Source organism: Thermobia domestica, chromosome 12 (assembly GCF_964235325.1).
Source record: "Thermobia domestica chromosome 12, izTheDome1.hap1.1, whole genome shotgun sequence".
Lineage (NCBI taxonomy): Eukaryota > Metazoa > Arthropoda > Insecta > Zygentoma > Lepismatidae > Thermobia > Thermobia domestica.
This window is the reverse complement of record NC_137465.1, coordinates 196,025,519-196,053,066: the sequence shown is the minus strand read 5'-3', so window position 1 is coordinate 196,053,066 and position 27,548 is coordinate 196,025,519. Positions and strand designations below refer to the sequence as shown.

At 35.6% G+C, this 27,548-nt stretch overlaps 1 protein-coding gene across 1 annotated transcript in view; it reads right to left on the bottom strand.

The window, feature by feature from the left end:
* LOC145666916 (sideroflexin-3-like) overlaps positions 1 to 27,548 on the bottom strand; it is a 66,154-nt gene that overhangs the window by 29,836 nt on the left and 8,770 nt on the right. The window contains exons 3-5 of the mRNA XM_081734513.1: positions 16,043 to 16,222; positions 9,705 to 9,875; positions 2,915 to 3,013 (exon numbers count right to left, since the gene is read on the bottom strand). Of these exons, the coding sequence (XP_081590639.1) occupies positions 2,915 to 3,013; positions 9,705 to 9,875; positions 16,043 to 16,212 (440 nt within the window). The 5' untranslated portion in view covers positions 16,213 to 16,222. The remainder of the gene's footprint in view (positions 1 to 2,914; positions 3,014 to 9,704; positions 9,876 to 16,042; positions 16,223 to 27,548) is intronic.

The window sequence follows — 27,548 nt, the reverse complement described above, 5'->3', positions numbered from 1 at the left end:
ATGAACTACTCTCACTCCATCTTACGCGTCTCCTCTAAAATGTCCTTTTCTCATCTGATTCAATCTTATATTCATCTCAAAGCTTTTGTTTCCCCATACCTTACCTTACCATAGCTCCCAACCTTACTTTTTCTCCTTTACCAATCTTAACATATTTCTCTATAACACAGTGGCGTCTCGTGATATACTTTTTCGGTATTTCAAAGTCGTTAGATAAATAAAAATATTTCAAAATAAGTTGAAATGCAATTTTATTGTGCGTTAACTTAAGAATCTCTGGGAAAATGTTCTAAACTTCCCATCCCCTTCCATATGACTTCAAAAAGCCGTAATTTTGTTGTTCCATTAGCTTATTTTTATTATAGGAAATTGAGTCAAAAAGAAATGTAGCTAACTGACACGTATGATACTATACATGTATTATTTATTTTCAAATGCAAAAGTTTATTTTTTGATTGTTCAAAGCGTCACACTAATTCATGGAAATTAGTCAACAGCTAACACTGTACGTTCAAATCTTGTTTTGAACGTCGGAAGACTGCAGTTTCTCGGCTTCACTGTCCTCGCTTTCCCTTCTGTACAACACACAGAAAAGCCCATCACGCTCGCAGCGCTGTTGTGAACGTGATGTGATGCTGGAATGCATATACGCAAGGGAGAAAGCAAGTGGTGACTGCAATATTACAGAAAAGAAAATAAAGAAAGAAATGACACAATATAATATACTGAATATTATTAAACATATTAAGGAACAATGAACAACGCACAATGTTAGATGGTTCACGTGCCCTTGTGAACTGCATAAGGCAACACTGCTGCTATAACGATCTACATCTATTAACGTTTCCGTGCTAGAAACCTGCACGGGCCGGGCTTGGGCGTGCCGACTCTGCTATTTCTTTGGGCCGGGACGGGCTTGGGCGGGCCGACACTGTTATTTCTTTGGGCCGGGACGGGCTTGGGCTGGCCGACACTGATTTCTCTTCAGGTCGGGCCGGGCTGGGGCCGATCAATTGCAATTCTTTAATAATTATTGACTTTCGTTAAACGATAATTGGAATAAAGCCAAACGTTGAAGAAGTGTGTCCGTGAAAAATATTACAAAGGATGGAATAGCTATTTACAGTTTGTGTTGCTTAGCGGCTCCACTTTCACTATAGAGGATTGCAGGCATTATGCGGTAAATTGATCTCTGACCTTGACCTTCACTGAATTCAAAATATAACAAGAAGGGGTGGGAATGTTTTGCCTGTCGCTAAACAATATTGCCATCTTCACTTTATGCTAAAAATCAATTAAGTTAGATTTTTGTTACAGGGAATGGAGTTTTGTTCTCTCGATGACAGGCAAAGTTCTAGGAGGCAATGGTACCATTCGGGAGGCAAGCATCAGGTTGTGAACCAGAGTTTAGAAAATGTTTCTGAGGGTTAGGTCAAATTTAGTACTAAATTTTTAGAAAGATTGGGGTTCGAGCTAATTTTTAAAAAAATTATCGGGCCGGGGTCGGGCCAAAAACTTTTAAAATTTATCGGGCCCGGGCCGAGCTTGGGCCAAGAATTTTAAAAAACTTATAGGGCCGGGCCGGGCTCGGGCCGAAAATCTCCAAAACTTTTCGGGCCCGGGCTGGGGCGGGCCTAGGTACGTTCGGGCCGAAACATTCGACCCGTGCAGGTCTCTATTCTGTGCCTCTTTCTTTACACATTATCACAGGCATCCTCCAGGTCAATAAATATGTGTACTATTTTCTATAACTTTTCCACCACACCTCAAAGATAGCATACAATATTGATGGACAAGGCATGAATCCAAATTTTTCCCTTGCAATCAGAATTTCCTTCCTTAATCTTTGACCTAGAATTTCTAAATCTTTATTGCATGCGAGATATTTATTCCTCTGTATCTTTCTATTCTGAACATCGTTCGCTTTATTAATTTGACAATTATGTTTTCTTCAAGTCATTAGAAACGTTTCATTCGTTTTGAAACATCTTGCCTTACATAGATACGAAAAATGGGGAAAGATTTTATTTGATTTTTAGTGTCATTTTCACCAGCGAGGCTATATGAGACACGGACCTACAGCTTAACGTGAGATCCGTCCCACATTAGCTCCCGCCGGGAAGCAAACCAGGCTCTCCCACGCCAAAAGCACGTACGTTAACTTCTTAGCCACAAGGAAGCTCAAAAGAAAAGAAAAATTTGCCTAAATAGGTCCATGCTTTTTTCTCATCTGTAAATTCTGTTTCTTAAAGAATCTTTTTCTATCCTTCCGCTTTTCCATTATTCGTTTTACTTACTGTTACCACAGTTTTTATTTTAGTGATATTTCGTGTTCATTATGTTACATCTTCTTCCGTACTCAATATTATTACATCAAACGATGCAACATATTTCAATCAAAATTTTTCTTGTACGCCTTATATCTAAAGAACCACACAGAGTGTAGCCAAACCTAAACTAACACTTAACTGAGTATAATGTACTTATTCCGTAAAAATACGAAAACTCGATTTAGGGACCGTTCAAAAATTTTGTGGACCCAGATCCAAAAACTAATTATTGGCGAAGATAGCTATCTTCTGATTGATTGATTTATTTATTTATTGATCATTCCTAACATTATTGTTCCTTTCGTAAACTTATTAGGATAAATGCTAATGGGCCTTATAGGATTCTTATATTAGTACGTCTGTTACCCTTTCTTCATAATCTGTACTAGTGTGGACTCCCACTTTTCGAGTAGACGTTTTACTACTTAAACTTCCAACTACACAATTAGTTTTCAGTTTATTGCTCATTCGTCTTGTGTAATCTAACAAAACAAGCATTGCAATGAATTAATACGAAGTAAATGGACAAGATTTCTCAAATACTATGCTACTATAACATTTATCAAGAAGGTTTACATGCTCACAAAATGGCCACTGGAGAATCTCCACTTCTGTTTGTATAGTTAACAAGTGCATTCAGCGACTGATTAGCCCATTGCCAGAAAACTACTGCCGGAACGCTCCTACAACAGAAAATAGAACACAACATTGGTATAAAGTACAGCATATTTACAAGTTGTATTCCATTAATTTACGAATCCAAAAAGAAATTACTTTTGAAACAATGTATGTGTGGTAGGATATGGAGCAGCTGTAATGTAATTTCAATTCTTTAATGTATATTAAAAACTTTTAAGATTAGAAATAAAAGAAACAAACAGTCTGAGGTTTCGTAAACGCATTTTCAAGGAAGTGGAATTTAAAAATTTGAAAGTGAAAATGTTGAAAACACTAGAACAAAATAAGAAACTGCATACAATTGAAAACCCAAAAACAGGATATATATATATATATATATATATATATAAACTAAAGAAATGGTAAACAAGGGAGTTATTTGGTCAGTCATTGGATCAGTCAAGAGGAGTGTCGTGAGTCGACCTTTGGATCCTCGTCAGTAATGGACCTCAGCCTGTACAATCCAACCTTCCTGTAAGTACTTCGTTAATTATGCAAAGAAGCAATACATAAGAATTTCGTGCATGGAGGTCTTCCTCCATGACAGGAGTAATATTGTAGAATTTTATAATTTCTATAATTATTATTTGAAATCTTTTCTCTATGTAACTTGTTAAATAAAAATCAAAATGTTCTAAAGTAGTATTGTCCTTCTACCGAGGATAACAATAAACAATATCCTATAATCATTATTCAATTAGTAACTAAAATCTTCATATCTAAAAGTTGCGAAACATAGCAATAAATATGGGCACTGGTGGGCAGTGGTCATCCTTTAAAAAAAAAATTAAAATTCGATGGTATAATTTAAGAATATTCCATTGGATGGTGGAACAATACTGTTATCATGTTGTATATTATGACCTATGCAATCACGGCTCTTGACGGAAGAAACCGTTAAAATTTCAAATATTATCGCTACAAGGGACCAGATTTTAAATCTTGCTAATATGTCTTTCGTCAAGAGCCATTCTTTTTTTATTTCTACATGTATGGTTCATTGTGAAACTATTCTGATGTTGAGATAAAGGAGTTTGTCGCCCTTTCCTCCAGAAAGAAGAAAACAATTATAAATTAATTAATTAATTAACTTCCGTAACAGTTTTGTTTGCATTCATTTCCTATTTACAACTAACTGGAGTTCTTGTTCGTCGTTGCTCGGGGAACAAGGACAAAGCTAATATACAAAGTCAGGTGATTTAAAATTTTACAATGTAAATGCTATCTTCACAGTGTTTTCTCGATAGAGTATCCCCTTCATCATAATCCTCTAAAATAAAATTTATTCTTTGGAATATCTTAGACCTCAAGCAGTGGTGCTATTTAGCCGGTTCGTTCACTAGAACTGGTTATTAAAATATTTCGAGTTCGCAGAATCGTTTGCTATACCCAGACATAACAGTAAATTTTACCCAGTTATAACAGGAACAAGCAAATTTTAATTTTTTGTTTAACTATCTTTGGTTTTTAGAAATTCTTACAGCTGCAAAGTTAAACATATGATCTCTTAGAACAAGATATAAACGTTTATTTCTAAATCTCAAATGCTCAGATATCAAGAATGACAACTGTGTTTAGGGTGTAGTGGTTAGGGTTATTTATATTTGAAATGCATACATACCATTATCAACGATTGCTGGATTAAGATCTTTCGAATATTTTTTTACAACCATCTAAACTTAGATAATTCGTTGTCAAGATATTCCCAGTGCTTCTTAATTTTGTCACATCACGTTGTATTAGGATGCTGTGTATGTCTCTACTTGCTTGTCACTTCACTTGTGATATCTAGTAAAAGATTTGCTTTTGTCTACCTTATGCAGTTTACAGGGGTGTAGCCACGGGGGGGTCCATCGGGGCCAGGGCCCCCCAAATGATTTCCTGCCCCCCCAAATGACCAACTTTTAAAACATCATTGTAAGATTACCTCTCTTCAGTCACTTAAAAGTAACAAAGTTTACATATAATTAATAATTTACGCTAAAATAGTATGGAAAAATACTATTTTACCATACCAATCGAAAAATAGTATGGTATCTCCTCCTTATACCAATCGGAAAACAGTATGGTTTATTTTTTATTTATTTATTTATTTATTCTGGGGCCGCGGTGGCTCAGTGGTAGAGCGTTCACCTCTGGTGCTTGGGGTCCCGGGTTCGATCCCAGCCCCCGCCAAGTGAACTTTGTGGTGGACAAATACCGTGTGCGTGGGTTTTCTCGGGGTTCTCCCGTTTCCTTCCACTTTCTTCATTCCACCATTTCACTCATTTCTCATTATCACCGGCTCCTTTAGCGGCATAACCGTGGGACATTAAACTTAAAGATTTCATTTTTTTTATTTATTCGTTTATTTACATCAGATTACACAATTTACTGCGACTCATATTTGACGCTTTGAAGACAAACGTTTCAACAAGGTACTCTAAATACTACCATAAAACAATGGTACTAATAGCTATGCATGAGCACGGGATTCCCCAAAGGAACGGAGGGATTCCCGGACATGCTGTAAATAAAAGTGTCACATGTTGTTAATCAGGTGCGCACAAGTAGCTGCGTTTTCAAATATGAATTTTTCAATAGAGTAGGTACGACTTTCTAAGTTACGTTTTTAACCGCACTCTCTACGATGTGTTGTTTGTAAGCTGTTGGCCTCTGAAGTTTATGTCTCCACGCTTTCGACACTCTGTCATTCCTAAACAGGACGGAATTTCCCCCATGTTTACTAGGAATTTTTTGCTTTTTTTTTTAAAGATGTACTATCACCCGTCCAAGTTCGTCCACGTAGTTACCGTTCACCCTGTATTTATAGATATATAGATAGATAAATATTTCCATTATTTTGAAAAGTTGCGAATTATAGCCTATATAAATTGAATCATACAGAAGGGATTGGAAGACGCACTAGACACCAGCATGACTGGTGAAGAACCCTGTGTGTATTACAACACATAAAAACTTCGTTTTGTGGCTATCGCAGCATTGCATTCGCGCCACATGCTTTTCTGGAGTTAGTTGTTAGTGATCGTAACCACCGCTTTAACATTCCTTCGCGTTCCCACTTGTATCGCTATTTCTGAGAATATTATTTAAAACTTCTGATTCGAATCATTACCCACTCTTTTCTTCGAAAAAGTTTCGCATGTGAAACAGAAGAAACTTTTTTTTTTTTGTGAAATAATAGTTTCCGCGACGGAACGATGCACGATTTGCAGACCTAAGGATATTAAAAACCTAATTCGTCGGATATTAGTGTCGTACTACTCTTTTATTATTATTTTTGGATTTCAATATTTCTGAAGAAATCGAGTTTATTCTCACACTGATTTAGGAAAAAAGGAATTTGTAAAGTGGTAAATTGAAGTCCGAAGATGCTCGAAAGCTTGTTCACAAACGAGATGCCCTGCTCCTTCATGTGTTCACTGTTCAGCCACTCCCAATCTATAGTCGAGGAGGAACAGAACTTTGCATCGTTGACACTGGCATCTTCCGCAGTAATTTCTCCTTGCCAATTACCAGTGACCTAAAATGATGGGTGCGATCTCCTTGGGGAAACGACAGTGGTATTGAAGAATTTCGATTGGTTAATTAAACAACCTTATGGGGATAAAATATTACGAGTCTATCATTTTCTAATACTTCGATTTGTTGGCGAAAACCGCTACAAATATATTCACAATAATATAAGCATTTTGTAATAAAAAGTTCTACCATTAAAAATAGTTTTTTTAATTGTATTAACTCCTAAAATAATCAAAATAATGAAAAAAAAAAACAAAATCAAAAAGTGTTACGTAACAAAGGGGAGGGCTTCGGCCTTGCGTTACGAAATGTGACAAGTAGGAGGGAGGGGGGTAAAAATTGGTCAAAAATAGCGTTACGTAATATGTGGACAGCTCCTAGAACAGGAAATGAAACATAGATGTTAATAAAATAATTATGATTTTCTTTTAGTTACGAATAATAAATAAATATATTTGTCAGGAAATCTTAAAGAAAATAAGTGAAATTTCAAAGAAAATCAGCTTTATGTAGATTGAGGGCCTGTGTACAAGGGCTTAAACTAAAATAGTTATGCACAAAGGTATGTTTGGTCCGGGACAGTAATTATTGGTTAAACACAGTAAAAACTGCCTGGAATATAATTTATGAAGAAAAAGCGAATAATAATAATAATAATAATAATAATAATAATAATAATAATAATAATAATAATAATAATAATAATAATAATAATAATAATAATAATAATAATAATAATAATAATAATAATGAAGAAGAAGAAGAAGCTAGAGACCAGTGTTTTTTAGTTTCCCGGAAAGAAACCAAAATTTTCTTTTTTTTCAGGCCTCAATAACACTAGCTTCAACATAATTTCTTTTGGCTTTCTAGCTGCCCCCCCTGAAAAACGACGGGCCCCTCCTACATAAACCTGCTGGCTACACCCCTGGCAGTTTATTTCCTAGGAGTTATATCTATCTATTCATCTATTCTCTCTCTCTCTCTCTCTCTCTCTCTCTCTATATATATATATATATATATATATATATATATATATATATGTGTGTGTGTGTGTGTGTGTGTGTGTGTGTAAGAGGGGAAACCGTCTCCAAATATGACGTTTTCAATCTAAAGTGAAGGATTTTTTAAAATCAGACAAGCCGTTTGGGCTGTACACTCTTCTTGCGCCCAATGTTAAATGAAAATGGAACGTTACCATTTACCTGGATCCACAATATAAGTGAATGAAGTTTCTGTCTGTTATGCTAACGTGTCAGTGAAGAGTTCCCATTTCAAACATGCCCTCATTCACCATAGTCTTACAAAATGTCTCCACCTCCGTTCTGTCCTTCCCTCCCCTAGTCTCAGATAAATGGCAGCGTTTCACTTTCATTTAACACTGCGCGAATACAGAGTGTACAACTCAAATTGTTCGTCCGATCTAAAAAATTCCTTCACTTTAGATTGAAAACATTATATTTTGAGACGGTATCCTCTCTTACATATTCAAGGGGGGATCAAATATAAACGGGTTTTTTGTTCCTGAACATCAATAGTTGGTAGGTCTGGCCGCGCGCTTCTGCTATGTTTAGACGGGACCGCTGGGAGTGGAGAGAGCGTGCTGTTACATTTTCCCGCCATTTCGTCAGTACCGCTCATGATGTCGGAGCAACAGGTGCACCCTCTCCACTGCGCAACGCATAATTATAAAATTTCTTGCTCGTGAAGGAGTTACAGCGGCAGAAATTTGCCAGAGATTGACTACACAGTTCGGGGATCAACCATTGTCAAGGACACGTGTGTATGCCTGGCATAAAAAGTTCAAGGAAGGACAAGAATGTGTGGAAAATCAGCAACACAATCGCCGTCCTCGGACCAGCATTACGGACGAAAACATTCGTGCGGTTAAAGGCATTATTGACGACGATTGACTAGTAACGTTTTACATGAGCGACGCACAATAAATCCTGAGTACTACTGCGAGCTGTTAAACAAGGCGAGAGATGCATATCGCCGCAAAAGACGAGACCAGTCGATTCGACAGATCCTCCTCCTGCACGACAATGGGCGACCCCATACTGCAGCTCGAACTGTCTCGAAGCTACAGGAAATGCACTGGACTACACTTGAACATCCTTCTTATAGCCCTGACTTATCGTCCTGAGATTTCCGTTTGTTCGGACCGCTTAAAGAAGCTCTAGGAGAGCAACGATTTGAAGATGACGAGAGTGTGGAAGAGTTCGTACGCAACTGGCTGGTGACACGACCCTGTTCTTTTTACGATGAGGGCATCAAAAAGCTGCCCATACGCTGGGAAAAATACATTTCCAAAGGAGGAAACTATGTGGAAAAATAAATTGTAAGTGCCTTGTGGTATTCAATAAATGAATTAAAGTAAAAAATAAAATCCCGTTTGTATTTGATCCACCCTCGTATATAAACAGAACCGGCTATTAAAAAATTAAAATAACACTACTCACCTCAAGTGTGGGTTTAAAGTAATGATTATAATAATAATAATAATAATAATAATAATAATAATAATAATAATAATAATAATAATAATAATAATAATAATAATAATAATAATAATAATAATAATAATGGTATTAACTATTTATGGAATTTATTGTTTCTGAATTTAATTTACTTGTATAAATGTTATTATTTGTCTGTAATAGTCAAACCAAGGCCGAAGATGTCATTACTTTTCCCTTATAAAGCTTCCCTAAACAGAACCTTTGCCAATTTTACTTTCTACCAAATTACAACAGAATATAGTGCTAAGATCTCCATCCCATAAAGCTCTATTTTAATAATTTTAGTAATTTTATTTTCCAGAATTGGAAGGTGATCATTTCACATACAGTACTTTACTAGTTCTGATATGTTGTTTATTAAATATTTTTATTGGATATTCCATGGGTTCCTCTGAAAAAGATATGACACTGCCTGTGAGTAGGATATTGTAGTTCTCCGTGTCTTACAATTTCGAACTCTTGTTTTGCAATCTAAGATTTTTAAATATTACATATCACTAGTAAGTACTAAATAATTATACAATTGGGAAAGAAAAGTTTAAATTAAATATTCAACTATAGATTAATTTTATGATGCTTCATAGTTATATACGATTGCGTTTCATTATTTTCGTATTTACTTATCTATATATATTATTGAGACAGAACATTTTACTTGTGATATGACAGCATTCCTGCACCCACAACCATATTTGTAGGAACTAAAGCACACATTCGACCTAAGAGGAACATCTTGTCACCCGTATCTGGGTGGAATGCTGAATCGTAGACATGTTTTATTTTCCATAGTTCTTCTTCTGTTAGTCCATATATAGGCTCTCCAGCCCTGAAAATAAACAAATTACTGCGTTGTATTATATCGTAATTATTTAACAAATCTCAAATGTTTTGAACCAGTTTGGTGCAACTTGCGAAATATATATATATATATATATATATATATATATATATATTGATATAAGAGTACGCAACTCAGGCCCGTAGCCAGCTCAAAAATGTAGGGTGGGGGCGGTGAAAGTTAGGGGGGGCCGATCCAAAAATATTGTAGTTCATCCCATATTATAGTTCATTTGCAAGCCTATTGTGAAAATTTTAGAGGGGGCCAGTAAAAATTTAGGGGGTAGGCCCCCTTAGACCCCCTGGATACGGGCCTGACGCAACTACAATGAACATATTTAGAATGAAGTGATGAAACCTAGAAATAGTGAAATCTTTGATAACGAACACGGATGGAACATGATTACTTGCCCGTAAATGACAGGCCGTTACAAAGCGGTTGCACGCATTTATATTACTCTCATCTCTTGTGGTAATTGTTTGCAGTATACAGTTATGGATGTAGTTATAAATGAAAATATAGGCTAATACTAAAGTGCCATATTCAATATTTGAATTAATGAATGATAATGGACGAGATATCCCTCTGTGTAGAAACAAAAGTTTTACTGAAGATGTACTTATGCGGGCGTGTACTGCAAAATATAGTGCATGTACACATAGTAATTTTCTTTTTAAATACATACGGTACCAACCATTAATTTGTATAATAACGGTACCGAAAATAAAAATGGTTCATTAATGTTTCTCTAGGATTAAGCCACTCACATGAACATCAAATAACTTTTTTGTGAAAATAAGTTTGAACTTTTGTGGTGCAAGAGTTATAGTATGCAGCAAAACAAACGATCTTGCATCGTTTGGCCTAATCCTCGTTTCGCCTAACCAATTACCTGACACTTTTATGACAAATAAATGATAAGATTTGTGTCCGTCATTTTAGGCGAAGGAAGGATCCTCGTTTGGCCTAATCATCGTTTTGCCTAAAATGGTGGACTATAAAAAAATTGTGGAAATAAAACTGGAGGGAAATTTCGAAAGAATATTTACTACTATGTAAAGAACTAAAATATATTATTTCCCCATAACTAATTTGTAATACAAATATTTGCTTTTGGAAAAACGTTTCGACAGTTACGTTTACTTTTCCTTTTCATTTTGAGAACATTAATATTAAATATATTTTCTATTTAAACTTTATGTTCTCACAGCGTGTATAGTGGCAGTATTTAAAAAGAGAAAAACGACAAGTTACGCGTAGTTTATTCCCTGTCATTAATTTAATTTAAAGGTGATTGTTTTTCAAAAGTAACTTTTAGCTACAGTTTGTTTCCAAATATCTGATATCTCAAGAAAATATAGTTTGTGTGAGTATAATCGAAAATATCATTTGGATTTTACATTTTTGTTTATTCCGTTCTTATGTGGGTACAGAAATTATTTTATTGTAGGTTTTGCTGATCTTTGAGAGGATTTCACTCCAGTTTCGATTATTTTTCTAAACTGTTAATGCATTATAAGGCATTCTATTGTGATTCTGTATATACAGAATTCTGTAATGATAATTAATATGAAATTTGTAAGCATTTCGAGCTAGATCTGACAAAAGTCTCTAAATTTGCTCATACCAATGGACACCTGTGATCGAAGTGAATGATTTGTGAAAAATTGCTCCGCTGTTTCAATATTGCAATAAGTTTCTCTTTGGATAATTGCACAATCCAAATATCTCAATCTTTTACTAACGAGGAAAGACGAGAAAATATATTTCAATTCTGAGTAACCATTAGCAAATAGTTATTAAGAAAAAAAAATATTTCTAGACATTCCCTCAAAACTTGTGGACAGCAATTCGACCGCACAATTCTTGGACAGCACAGATAAGAATTTGTTTGCATTTTTCAGTTTAGTTACTCATTTTATATAAAATTTTGGGAAATAAAAGTAAAGTTTTTTTCTGTAGAAAAAACATAATAGCTTTCTAATTTTCCTTTAAACATTTCTGATGATTCAAAATGAAATGAAAATTTTAAGTTTTACGTCCCACGGTTATGCCGGTTAGGCTAAAGGAGAGGTGATGATGAGAAATGAATGAAATGGTGGAATGAAGAAAGTGGGAGGAAACAGGAGAACCCGAGAAATCCCACGAGCACGGTGTTTGTCCACCACAAAGTCCACACAGTGCGAGCTGGGATCGAACCAGGGACCCTCTACCACTGAGCCACCGCGCCCTCCTTTCTGATAAATCACTTGAAAGCAAGAGTAGAATTTTCTTTTTTCTTTTAGTTTAAATTTCATTTTTATGCTCCGAGGCTAAGGGAGGCAGTGATTATGATAATGAACGAAAATGGCGGGATGAAGAAAGTGGAAGGAAACGGATGAACCCCAAGATAACCCTGACACATGATGTTTGTAAAGTGTACAAGAGAGTAGTATTTCGTTCCATTCAAACGTGTCTATTATTTGTGTAATTATTTAGTCATACAATTTCTTAGTATCATGTTTTATTATTGTTCCGTAGTAAATACTTTTTTTTTGGGGGGGGGAGGACTAGTAAATTTCACATGACACTGGATTTATTTCTCGGCATTTGCTCGAATCTTAGAAATTCAAATGTACACTGAGAAAAAAACATGCAGGTGGCATACTTGAAAAGGTAGGTTACATGTGTAATTCCTGTAGTTTTCGGACTTAACGTACAGCAGACGTATAACTGAAAACACATGTTTTATAATACTTTCTGTATAAGTGTTCCATCTATACGTACTTTCGGTATGAAACAATATAGACGGTCAGGATCTCACATACAAATGGACGCATTAACATATAGCTAAGGAATATAACATAAGTATAAGCATGTGATACACGGAACACTGTTAGATGCCATACATCCTGTAACATCAAAGAACAGTGCCTATGTAGCATATGGATAACGTATGCTCCGTACAGATTTCTGTAGTAAGCAAGAGGACCCCGTATATTTGTGCAATATACCGCTGTCCGGAGAACAGATTTTTCTCAGTGTAGCAAATGACTTCGAAACTCTTTCACTACTTTCAGCATTTATTTATTTTTTATTGCAAAATGTTCGGAAACACATTAAAATCAGATGTGCAAGAACAAATCTGAAAGAAGCTTAAGATAAATAAGTATCGTTCATACACTACGAGTGTTTTATACGTCTCTGCTTCACTTATGCTTTTGTCGTCCCAATGCATTACATTTTGAATTTTCTCGAAGCTCTTCATCAACTAGTTTTTATTTTCATTGGTGAAATTATTACTTTTGAGTTGAAATTCCACTTGTTTCACATACTACCGGAAACATCCATAGCATGCATATATATGCATGAACATCGCAAATATATAAAGGAGTTTTGGTAATCCTAATTCCTTAAAAGTATTGACCGTGGATTAATATAATATCGATATTAACAATATATATTTTGCATTTCTAAATTCTTCATATAGGCCTACTAGGGAATTTTCTCCTGTAATTTCCCTCTAGTTGAATTTCCACATTATTTTAGTTCGTCCACCATTTTAGGCATAACGAGGATTAGGCCAAAAGAGGATCCTTCTTTCGCCTAAAATGGCGGAAACAAATCTTATCATTTGTCTGTCATAAAAGTGTCAGATAATTGGTTAGGCGAAACGAGGATTAGGCCAAACGTGGCGACACGAAAACAAACAGTACTGAAATCACATAGTTGGCATTTATTTATTTATTTATTTGTTGTACAACATAATGAAGCATAAGAAATGTTGTCAAATGGATGTCAACTAAACGCTACTCAACCCATATTGTAAATTTAAGAAGACTCGTGCCTGCATGTGTTCAAAATGTTGACCATTACATAGCGCACATTCTTCCTAGTGGTCCTATAGATCGATGGACGTGTTAGTGGACACGGGTTGCTGGAACGACAGAACAATGAGCGAATTTTCTCTCTCAACTACTTTATATTGGTAGGGGGTTATCTGTTCGGAAAATTGCTTCCTTCAGCATACCCCCATATGTAGATGTCTGGAGCCCTGATGGGAGAGGGAAGGATATGGAAAACCCATTTTGCGGGAAATCACGTGATGTCCAAACTCTCGTGGGCATAAGGACAAGTGACCCAGATGCAATGTGGGCGGTAGCCCCTTCTTTCTGCATTCATTGTTATCGTAACGGCAGATTTTTGGTGCGGTGGAAACCTCGCAAAAGATGCCAGAATGGATCAATAATCAACTGGCGATCGATGTAGCGATCAAGGTACACATGGCTTTCATCACTGAAACATATGTTACTAATGAAGACTCCATGTTCATATGCCATAGCTCCAGAGCAATACAGTAGACGTGGGCGCTTATCTCCTGCAGTGAGATGCTGCTCCACACCGTATGAGCGGAAATAGTGCTCGTCAATAAACTCCTTCTCCTCTGTTGTAAGTAACGTTATCTTTGCGCCAACTGCACACTACGCTAGTCCACATACGACTGAGCTGAGCACACGTGTGGCGCTCACAGCTCATACCATGTTGCATCTGCGCGCCATCCGTACGCGAATTTCAGCCCCATACTGTATAAAATTGAAACTGAAAACTTAGTAAAAGTAACTTCTTTTTTGTTCTTTAAAAATTTCTGCAATGAGATATCTTGATGGAGCGCTGATAACTAAAACATTTGTGTTGACAAACTATATTAGGTAACCAAGAAAGTTTTGTCGCTTTTTCACCCACCCTATTGAATATCGATATGTCACCTAAGACGTACCTGGAAAATCAAAAGTCGTCCCCATCTGCATCGACGACCTTCTCCTAGCGTTCTGGAAGGCCATGGATTCCTTCGTGGTAGAACTTGGTGGGCCGGGAAGCCAAGAAGGTATCAAGTACATTTTTCACCTCTACTAGAGATTTGAACTGGCGTCCTCTAAGGTGATTGTCCAAGGAATGGAACAGGTGATAAATCGGACGGTGCAATGTCCAGGGAGTATGGTGGATGCAATAGTGTTTCCCATCCAAAGAGTAGAATGCTGTCCCGGGTCATCCTAGCCACGTGGGGCTTAGTGTTGTTGTGTAACAGGATCCCTTTGCGGTTCAGAAGTGCTGGCTCCAGAGTTTTGAGTTTTTTCTGAACACGTCTCAACTGCTGCAGTAAATAGTTGCATTGATGCTCTGACCAGCTGGTAGCAGTTCCCGATGAACGATGCCGCGAGCAGTCCACCAAACACACAGGAGGACATTCTTCTGGTGCAGTACTGGTTTCGGCCGTTTTGGAACCGGTTCATGGGATGCTAACCAATGATGACGGCTCCATGGAGCAGGATCCACTTCTCATCACATGGAAAAGCTTTCTTGCCTCAGACGAGACAGCAAAGAAACACAGGTGTCTGCTCTCGTTGCCTTCTGACCCGGAGTCAACTTATGTGTGAACCATCGACCCAACTTATAGTGGTTCCCAAGTTGATGGAGGTACTGCCAAGTGCTTTCCCCATTCACACTGAATTATTGTCCCAGTTCTGTTTCTGAATATATCAGCATATATTTGTTCTATCGAAATGAAAATTGCGGAATAAATCTCTATTTCAAATTTCCTTTAGAAATAAGAAGCTACTGAGTCATAATATTATAGGTATCACTTTTTTACTCTTCTAATAGAAACAAACCCGGACCCCCAAGCGTTACTGGACCAAATGTCCTTTGGACGAAATGTGCTTTGAACTAAATATCCCTTGGACCAATTGTCTTTTGGACGAAATATCCTTTGGACCAAATGTCCTTGGACGAAATGTCCTTTGAACCAAATGCCTTTGGACCAGTTGTCTTTTGGAAGAAATGTCCTTTGGATAAATTGTCCTTTGGACCCAATGTCCCTGGACCAAATATCTTTGGACTAAATGTCTCTGGACAAAATTTCCTTTGGACGAAAAGGGTGGTCACCGTATTTTTTATTTCTTTAAATAAATACTGTAAATCGTTCAATTGTACATGGTATTAAAAATTCAGGATAAATGACAACATAGTAGAGATGGTGGAATATCCTTAACTTGTATTATATTATTTAAAATCCCAAATTAGTTAAAAAAAAAAAACTAAGGCTATTTTTATGAGATTATCAATTACAAATATCGCACTCCTAGGAATTGCTTAATTTGTACTTAAAGGAGACTTACCTATATTTCCTGATTATTGATTTGGTTCTATCTAATTCCTTGTTACTAATGAATAAATTTTTAGGATGCGTTATTGTATAGAAATATTTCACTCTATTCCAGTATGTAGACTGATCCCAACGAGGTTCATCTATATTTATTCTTCGAAATATTAGTGTTGAACTTCCCATGGCTATTATGCTGTTTCATATTAAGAAAAAGAATATCCATTACAAAAAATAATGCCAAATTATATCGAATTTAATACCTATAGAATTTGAGACCATAAAAATTTTCATTGTGAGAGTGTTCAGTTACAAATTTTCAGACACAACGTTTAGTGTTACAATAAATCTAATTTTACAAATTTTTGTAATATATACTGTATTTTTAAGTTGCGATTAATATATACCTCTTTATACACAAAAAAAGAAAGAAAAAAAAGAAAAGTAAATTGATGTTCTGTGTTACGTTTTCACGACAATATGCTCAATTGTTTGAAATGAATTTTTGAAATAGCACTTGGCTTGAACCATGTTTTATCGTCATTTTGAATAAATTTTATGTATCCTGAGAAGGAAAGGGTTAAAATTGTATGCTCAAAATAGAATGTATTACGAGCTTTTTAATTTAGGGAGATGAAATTGACCTGGATCACCACCCGGAAGTCAGTACATATTTTAGCTCATTGTCTTAATTAGTGCGAAATGAAACGTTACATATTATACATATTGTACTATTAGAGTAATGGTTTAGGTATAGCACAAGACATTGATTCATTTGGTTGTGTCTCCTGATATCGAAAAATGTACGGTAACAAATAAAAGAAAATATTTTATTCGTTTTACAATGAGCAAACAAGATGGCACTTGCTGTAAGATCTTACTTGAAGTGCTCAGTTTTACGAAATGTTTATTTGTATGCGTAAAGTATTTTAAAGTAACTATCTTATTACGAAATAGATATATTGTTTGACCGTTTTTCGTGTTATATTTCATATTTTATTTAAATATTAATTAACATTTAAGGAAATAGATTTTAAGACGAAACTTGCGCAGAACGCCATAAGCGTTGTTGCCAAATTTGTACGTTTACTGTAGTAGTCACAATAAGAATATTCCTGGATTCTAGCGTTGCAGTTCGAGAACCGGAATTGCAGTAAGGGTCGGAAACTAATTTCTCTAATAAGTATCTAAACAGAATTCCATGATTACTTCCTTATTATCTGGCATCAGTAAACACTCGACACTATCTGGCAACGACACATTATTCAAGCAACGTTTAGCATAGCACTGGGAACACCTAGTGATCCACCTTAACATTTATCAAATTTCTGCTTCTAAGGAAAGGAACAGGGTAACTTATCCTCTCTATATAAAGTATAAAATGAAATCGACTTTGTGTGTCACTTTTTCTAAATAAAACGGTTAGGCCTTTTGAAATGAATTCTTGAACTAGCACTCAGTGTAATAGTACTATGTTTTTATCATTTCACTTTGATTCAAATAAGAATTCTAAGGGAGAATTTGATTCAAATATAGCTTTCAACTTCCCATGCAAAGAACAGACATTTCAGCTAGCTTGAAATATTGGAACAAAAAATGCAATTGCTTCACATTCTCACATTAAGAGATTGATGTGCGTGTTCTCTTTACATGATATGCTCTAGTTTGATTATTGTCTTGCAGATAGTTCTAACCAATTTATATAATCAGCCCCACTTGTAATGAGGCCTCTGTTATCCGGCCCACCTTATAATGGAGCTCCCGTTTCCCAGCCCTGCTTATAACAGGCCCTTGTTTCCATTTAGAATTCCATTAGGTCCATAAATTAGCGTATGGCACAAATTCAAACCTAAAAATATGACATTTTGTCGCTAAAAAAGAAAGCTTGATGTGTAAAGGGCCTCTAAAGTTTGATGTATAAAGGGCCCCGCTTAATACATTAGAACCCCATCAAACCTAAATCTGGCACTGAATATAGCAGAGGCAAGTTAGATAGTTCGTTTCCTTGAGAGAGAAAAATGGAAACGGAGAACTGGAGAGAGAGAGAGAGAGAGGAAAGATTGAAACTAAAGTTACCATGAGCTTAGGAATATATGTCTTCGTTGCACTGATATTTACTTGGACACATTTGTTACTATGATCTCAACAGAAAACATTCTTACGTCTTAAGATTTCAAGAAATCAGATCCTTACATAAAAGTTTGAAGTGAACTTAACTAATTACTTACTACCTAAAACATAATGCATGTATTAAACATTAATTTATGTTACAACATGTTCTTTTAAGACTGATAGATATATTTTTGACTTCCCAGTTGTTCATGGAAATTAGAGAGAATAAACTAAGTTATTCCTCAACTTATTATACGTAATATGGGCTGGATTACTTTTGACACACTACATTTTGAAAGATTTACAGGTAAAATTCATCACTACATGAAAATGCCAAATTTCTGTAGGCGATAGAATTAAATACAAAGTAATACACCTGTATTTTAGTGTAGAGCTACTCAGGGGTGCCCATCCCCCCCAAAGCTGATGGCGCACTCCCCCCAAAAACTAATAATCTGTTTCCTCCTCAAAACTCAAGTCCTCTAAAAACAATTGCCCAGTGTAGCAGTAGTTTTTATAGTACTAGTAGTTGTTATTTTTGTTGTTGTTTTTATTTCCTGTAGTAGTATTATAGAATGCTTGTAGTAGTAGTACTGGCAGTAGTAATTATAAAAATGGCATTACTTTTATTAGTAGTCTTGGTAGTGTACAATACTAAATATGTTCTATAAGGATATTGAAGGGTATAAAAACTTCTACACACTCTGTATGGCACAGGTATTCTTTTTTTACAATTAGTAGTATTATTTTTTTCTTTACAAAATATTGATATAATTCCCTTGTACATGAAAAGTAAGACGCAAGTTACAAGTTATTGAGTTTGATACCAAAAGAAAATGTTATCCTCGAAATTAGCCTACAAAAAGAAGTGATATCCAACAAAAAACATTCCTGTAAAAGAGCCAAGTACGAGTAGCCTTAAAAAGAATTGAAATCACAAAAATAGGCGCCAAGTTCTGGTGGACAACAGTAACAAACACTCAAGGAATCACTTTCAAATTTAGATTTGAAACTTGGCTGTTGTCTGTATGGTTACCACTAGCTCACAATTATGTCAAACTACTTTATAATTTTCAACAGACAACATAGGCAAGTTTCAAATCTAAATTTGAAAGTGATTCCTTTAGTGTTTGTAACTGTTGTTCACCAGAACTTGGCGCCATCCTTTCATATAGCAACTTGCGCGGTACTTCATTCATAGAGTTTCTAAGCAGTGGGTAGGGGGATTCATTCTCGAGATTAAAAAAAAAATCGCATCGTGTTCCAATGTTATTCTGACGACAGCAAAATTACTTATTCGACATTAGAGTAAAATTCTTCCCCATTTTTTTTATTCCCCCCAATTTTTTTTCTCGATGGCACAACTTGCGCCATTCATCTCTCCTGTGGGCGGCCCTTCTCTCTTAAAACGAACCAACCTTTCCTTTCATACGACTACTTGCGCGGTACTTCATTCATCGAGTATCGAAGCAGGGGGTACGGAGGTTCCCCCCGGAAAATTTTTGAAAATTAGCTTCTCAAAATCGTGTTTTAATGCTATTCCGACAGTAAAATTGGTAGTTCGAAAGTAGAGTAAAATCCCCCCCAAAATTTTTCTCAATGGCGCAGCTTGCGCCATAAATCCCCCCTGTGGGCGGCCCTGGAGCTACTAGTGTAAAATCATTACAGGTGCTTTACGACAGATGAAATAAGTGAGTGCATTTGAAAGATGACTGCATTAGATACTACTTTCCACCGACTACTCTTCACAGTGTAGAAGTTGTATTTTATGTTTACAAGTGGAGCGCTACTAGTATGAAACCATGACAAGTGCTATTGAAACTCGTATCATTGCCAAAAACAGCTCATTTTCACTACCCTCTCCTATGCGTATACCCACCGCTTGGGGTACTCAGCTTCGCCCTGTTCTGATTTGGTTAGATAGCATTCGTGCTTTTCAGTGGTCACCTAGGACAGGTTGATTTGTGTTTTTCGCACTGTAGTTTTTATGCCATACTTCCGGACCCTGTATTTATACATAAATCGTAGAAGAATTCTAATTTTTCAACAATTACTTCTGGTGTCTCTCTTGAAGGTTATGTATGCCAAACGAGATAGTTCCACGTCGCCCAGTGCAAATCATTTGGGGAACAATAAAAAGGAAGTTAGTGAAAGAATTATAATTTTTCAACAATTATTTCGAATAGTGTGCCAAAAGTAAACCTGCACATAAAACATATACCAAGTTTTATGTATCGTATGTGTATGATTACATACCAAATTGATGAAAAAGGATCGCTTACTCTATGTGACGACTTTTGATGAAAGAATTAATACTAGGCCCGTATTTATATATTGTGCGCCCCTGTGCTCTAAATAATTTGCCGCCCTCTTCCGGAAACAACCAATATTAGAGTTGAATTCATAGTTTTTGGGGAAGGTGAGATGAATAGTGACAGTTTTAATCCAATCCAACTTCAAGGTCATACTCCATTCAAGCGAGGGGGTGAGCTTTTAAAAGTAATCGAAAACGATAGATATTAGTGTTGAATTCATAGTGTTGAAGGTCGCTAAGTTTAACAATATGTTTTCATGATGTTCAGTTCGTCTTCACACCTTGGCTTTTTAAAAGTAATCAGACAAGCTAGCTAATTAGTAGAGCCCGGATTTACATGCACAACCCAACCCCGAGATATGCATGCAATGCAAATATGCACGAAAAATATAAAAAATATGCACTAAAATATGCATGAAAAAATTTAACATATATGCTGAAATATACACCAAGAAAGTAAAATCTCAATTTCGTGCAAAAATATCTTATCTTAACCCCCTTCCACCACGATTTATTTTCTGAATTCTGATAATTGAAGTATAAGTTATAAAAGTGTATTACAGATGGTTGATCATTATATAACTTTCAAAATGTCAATATAGTAACCCTACGTGATGCTACAATAGTTTAAATTTTGGGTTACATGCACAGGACCGACACGGCATAGGATCGACACGGCATAGGATCGACACGGCGTAGGATCGACACGGCATAGGATCGACACGGCGTAGGATCGACACGGCATAGGATCGACACGGCACAGAACCGAAACGGCACAGGATCGACACGGCATAGGATCGACAGCAGAACTTTCATACGATCGAAATAATAAAAAATACATTATTTTATAATTACACAATATTAAGTAACAATTATTTTCTCAAGGATGTATAGGAGAGAACCGTCATACGATCGAAACGGCATAGGAACGAAACGGCGTAGGATCGACACGGCATAGGACCGAAACGGCACAGGGCCGACACGGCATAGGACCGAAACGGCACAGGATCGACACGGCACAGGACCGAAACGGCATAGGATCGACACGGCACAGGATCGACACGGCACAGGATCGACATTCTGTAGGGTGGTCAACACTTTCTGAAAATATCAATATCGCATATCCCTCACCTTGAATTTGTGGATATAAAAAATTATAAGGATAAATAATTCTAAATGGTATATTTTTTTAAAAAATTATATATATATATATATATATATATATATACAAATTGTATAAAAAATATTGTGCGTAATATATCCATGTCGTAATAAATACACCTTTAATTTTGTGATATTAAAAAAAAAATACGCTAAATAACTCCAATAGTTGATTCGAGGTTTTCAATACCGAATAAATAATATTATTTGTCTGATATTTTTATAATGCTGTAATTTTTTATGTATACTAAGTTGAAGTATGTACATGTAACTGCAATTTTAAAACTGTAGGCTTAGAATTTGCGTTTGGATTTTTTTTTTTTTAAGCGAAGCAATGCACCTATGTTAAGTTGCCTCCTTTCAAATTTCGAATTGAAATCGGAAGCCAATCGTTTGTTTTTCGTTTGTTATTGACTTTTTTGAAGAAAAATAGTAAAAATCGTATCTTTCTTAAAACATAAAGAGATGTTTACAAAATAAAGTTGGTATATGGCCAAATTTACCCTTGTTCCTCCACTTAAAATTTTGATTGAAAATCAAAATCAATTGTTTGATATGCGTATGCTACTAATTATTTTGAAAAAGAATAGTCTGTTTCGAAAAACATAAAGAGTCTTTTCAAGAGAAATGGGTGATGGAATTTCATATTGGCTCCACTTTAAAGTCTCGAATCAAAACCGAAGCCAAGCGTTTCTTATTGGTTGTTTTTAAGAGCAAATCGCTTGTTTCGAAAAAATAGAGAAAGAGATTTACAAAATAAATTTAGAATGTGATCAAATTCAATCTGATTCCTTTACTTACAGATTTCGATTCAAGACCAAAATCAATCGTTTGATATGGATTTGTTGTTGCTTGTTTGGAAGAAAAGTAATTTGATTCGAAAAACATAAGAATATAATTAAGAAATAATGTTGATGAAGGTGATTTGTTTCGGGGCGGTTTGCTTATTTTGAAGAAAAAATCACTTGTTTCAAAACAACCAGTAAAATATATCTATTTCCAGGATACATTTGGTGGTCAACTTCATACTGTTTTTTCTGCTTTTAAATATCGATTCAATACTCAAGCTAATAACATGTTTTCCTTTCTTATTGATTGGTTTGAAGAGGAAATAGTTTGTTTTGAAAATTATTAAGAGTCATTTACAAAATAAGGTTGGGTGGGCCAACTTTTTGGTGGTATTTCAAATTTCGATTTAAAATCAAACTCAATCATTTATTTTTCGTTCGCTATTGATTGTTTTGAAGAAAAACTAAGAGCAATTAAAGAAATTTTTATAGTAAAGGTGGTCACCTTCACAGGGTTCCTGCACTTCAAATTTCGTTCAAAGCATAAAACGGTTAAAATAATAAGAGAAACACAATCAGTACTCTACGCAAATGTTTAGGGGGTTCAGGGGCTTTAGGAACACAAGTTTATATAATATCAAGTGTTTATATATATAAACGTGCTAATATGATAAACGTGCTTAATTTTGCATAATACCTTGCTCAAGGGGGGTTTCAAAGTCCTTAATCCCTTTACTTCAGTACGCCACTAAACATCAATTATAAGTCATTCGTTATCCAAATTGTACTTCTTGTACTGATTCAATCCTTAATTTTAAAGTTCAAAATTATATGAGCACTTATTATGCTATTGGAAAAGAGCACATATTTTATGACAGTGCAAGGTAGTTTTTTGTTTTAACAATTGAAAGAAAGGAAAACACCAATAAAAGTAATAATAATACCTGACACGAATTCCGATAGTAAATCATATTTTATTATCTTATTTGAAACTTTGAGAAAATTGAAGCTCTACACCGAATACAAATTGCATAATAAGCAATGCTTTATAATTGCTTGATAAATTTCAAATTGAGAACAAAGAGAGTGATACTGTTTAAAAGAAAGATTGAATAAAAACAAGAATTTTAGGAATGATCTAAAAAATGGATCAAAGTATTATGATCTTGGCTAATATTAATTTTTGGATCAGTTACCATAAAATATTCGAACGGTCTCTAAATCGAGTTTTCTCCAGATATGTAGTTCTCCAGGTATAAGGAGTACAAGAAAAATTTCGATTAATTAAATATTTTGGATTTTTTTTTTATAACGGGCCACAAAATTTTTGGACGGTCCCTAAATCGACTTTTCATATTTTTTACGCAATAAGCATATCACACTGAGTTAAGTGATATCTTGGGTTGGGTTACACTATATGTAGTTCTCCATATATAAGACATACAATAAAATTATTGATTGAATGAAATATATTGGACTTTTTGGATCAGGGGCTACAAACGTTTGGACGGTCCCTAAATCAAGGTTTCGTATTACTTTCGGAATAAGCACATCATGCTGAGTTAAGTGATAGTTTTGGTTTGGCTGCACTATATGTAGTTCTTCAGATATAAGACGTACAAGATTTTTTTTTTATTGAATGAAATATATTAGATTTTTTGGATCAAGGGCAACAGAATTTTTGAATGGCCCCTAAATCGAGCTTTCGTTTTCTTCAGGCACTAAGCACATCATACTGAGTTCAGTCATAGTTTAGGTTTGGGTACACTATATGTTGTTCTCCAGATATAAAGCCTACAAGAAATTTATTGTCTGAAATATATTGGATCTTTTGATCCAATAATAGTCCTTCATCCTCCATTTATACATTAAGCAAGTAACAGTATAACGTGTACATTACGTGATACACTTTGTATTTTATGGTGTGATGTTTAATAATAAATTATTAACAGAATACCCGTTCTTCGCACGGGGAGAATAGTTTCATTTTGAGCATAAAGGGCAATGGAATCTGAGTATGGATTTAAACTGCATCGGGAGTGTTACTGTTCGTCTGAGTGACTCCAAACACTATTTCATCGACACTAATATCGGTATTATTTTTTATCATTATATATATAGTGTGTAACTTCATTAATGTAATGAACGTCTGGAGGTGATTCCTGGACTCGGAAGAAGAATTTAAATGAAACGAAGTCTTTAGCTTATCATAATTATAACTTCTATGCCAATGGTAACGGATGATCAATCAACGGCTTCCTGTTCAACTTAAGAGTGTGTAAAAATGAGAAAAAAATAACTTTGATCCAGAGTAGGTTTATAACGACTGTGCATAAGACAGTCAGGGGCAAAAGATCATGTACGATGAACTAGAGTATAAGGGATTATTCACATAACAACAGTGATTCCCACAAATTATGTGAATATAATTTGAGCCAAAGTAAGCTAGATTAAAAGATTTCCTCCCGTAATGCGTAAATTCGTGGAAGATAATAACTACGAGTACAGAAGGAATGAAACTCGACGATACTCAAGGTTTTGCGCGTGTTGCACAAGGAAAGAAAGAAATACAATTTCAAATTATCGATTTATTCTGTTTCGGAGAAGGTAGGATAACTAAAATACTCAGAGGTACCTTGTACAGTATTTGTGCAATGCAGTATGTGTACACGAGACAGCTATGAAGAATAACAGTTCACAGTCTGATATTGTCGACCGTTGACCGCATTGCAAAGATGACATCGGCGAAGCAAATTTTTCCGCGTGTGATCAAGCACATCTGAAATTTCGTAGATGATTGCCGCAGCTATATTACATCGAGCTACAAGTTCTTCGACTGTCGTGGCCGGAGTTTCATACGTATCCCCGAAATAAAAAATCAAGCAGCGTGAGGTAGAATGAACGAGGTTGTCATAACACAGGTTTTTCTCTCCCAATCTGGGAATGTTTCATTTAGGTAAGTCTGCATATTCCTGTCAAAATGTGCAGGTGTACTATCATACTGAAATCACATCTGCTGTCTTATGTTCAAGGGCACATGTTCTATCAATTTTTGGAGAAAATTACGTAAAAATAAAAGATACGTACTCCCACACAGGCAGACCGATAATAAATAAGATCCTACCACAAAATTATCCACCACACCACACCAAATTTCTGCTGCTGATCGTTTACTAGAGTTGCATGTGGGTTTTTACGCCATACACATGATAGTTTCAAGACGGTTTTGATCATTCGACGTACGCTGTCTTCAAGTTCAGCTGTCCATATGGGGCTATTTCCTCCGATTTCACGTACGAGAAACCGAAGGGACCCCTCTCTCGAAGTCGAATATGGAGGCGTGGAAAAATACAAGGAAAGTTACTCTCTTTTGAGGGCGACGGTCACGATATAAACGCCTCACTTCTGGGCTATTGCCCTTTGCTACTCCATAAATGAGTTGCATATCTGCCAGCTCGTGGACAGAGTAATCTTCCATCGCGCAGGCGTGTACAGGTTAACACAATCAATTTTACTTAAACACCAACGTCTACACTTTTACACGACCTTAAATACCTGGACACAACCCTCTACCGTTGAACACAACATTTCCCATCCTGTTATACAGCAATTACACGTGTAACACTAGAGCATCTGACCATGTATATCACTCACAAGTTGCGTAGATGCTTATTACAACTCAGCCATGCTAACTGAAGCCATTCCACAATAAAACTTCAAGACAGCCTTCTGTAAGCCACTCGCAATTGGCACACAAGGGACGATAGTTCCGTAGGTATTCCTCCGTGTAGGTATTCCATACAGCTCTAAGGTATGTACATTAGAGTGTCGAAAAAAGACAATCCTTTTTTTTAAATGTACTTTCAACGAGCTTCCTTTGAGAAAATTTCTCCGGCAATGATAAAATCAAAATGTAAGTGGTCTACACTAGGATAGTATTTTGGTATATTCACAATAGCAATGAAGTTTTTCATAGCTCAGGGAAAAGTTGAGGTTTGCCAACTCGAAGGAAGGGGAAAACGCCATCAAAAGTATTCCTGGGAGAAGATTCATCTAACGGATAAATCAAGTATACTATTCCAGCGCACTTCTTGGTATCGTTATGCAACGTGTACAACATCCCTTGTTTCTCCACTTTTGTTGCTTCTGTGCACAGAAGTACCATATTCCACGGAATTACATATTACGAGGAAGAAACCGTTTAATGCAGCTTACTTTTGCCCCATATCTATTCACACAATATTTGGAATCCCTGGGTCATGTGGAGAATTCCTTGTACACTCGTTCATCACATATGATCTTTGCATTTTTCGATGTTATATTTATTTACATGCCGCCTGACTGTCCTATGCACAGTCGTTTTAAACCTAATCTGGATCAAAGTTATTTTTCCTTTTTCACACACTCTTGGACAGGAAGCCGTTCATTTATCATCCGTTATCATTAGCCTAGAAGATATAAGTGTGATACGTTAAAGACTTCGTTCCATTTAAAATCTTCCGAGACGTCATTATGTACTGAGACAAAATAGATGAATCACACATGTGTATCTCTCTTTCTTTCGAATTCTGAGTGTTCTTCTAACTTGAACGATGCACTATTATTTTTTAATGTTAAATCTTGTACTTGATTGATCATTTCTTCATTCAACGTTTGATAAAATACTCAAAGGAATACTCCAGTTTCTTTGGAAGTCATCCTTGCGTCGTCACTGTACACTAATCGAATCTACGACTAAAAACAATGGACATTCTTTTGCCCGACTTCAATCCGACGTTTTGTTCATGAGTTATGGCGGTTTATACATTTTTCCGACAAATTTTCGGGTGTTACACCCAGGTTGTTGTATAGTTTTTGTTTTATTTCGGTGTCAGGAATCACTTAACGACGTTTGTTATATTAATTAAGTTACACCCTATATATATAAGGGCGCCATTTTATGTATTAAAAAAACCAAATTTGTTTAGTAACGTAAATAGCTAAACTATGAAAACGTATTTACTAGAGAAACACTTTTTAGTTCTTGTAATAATTTTCTCTCAAACAAACTGAAGGTAAATATATACCAATAAATCAATACAGCTATATTTTAGAAAATGAAATGAAATCTTTGAGTTTTACGTCACACGGTTATGCCGGTTAGGCTG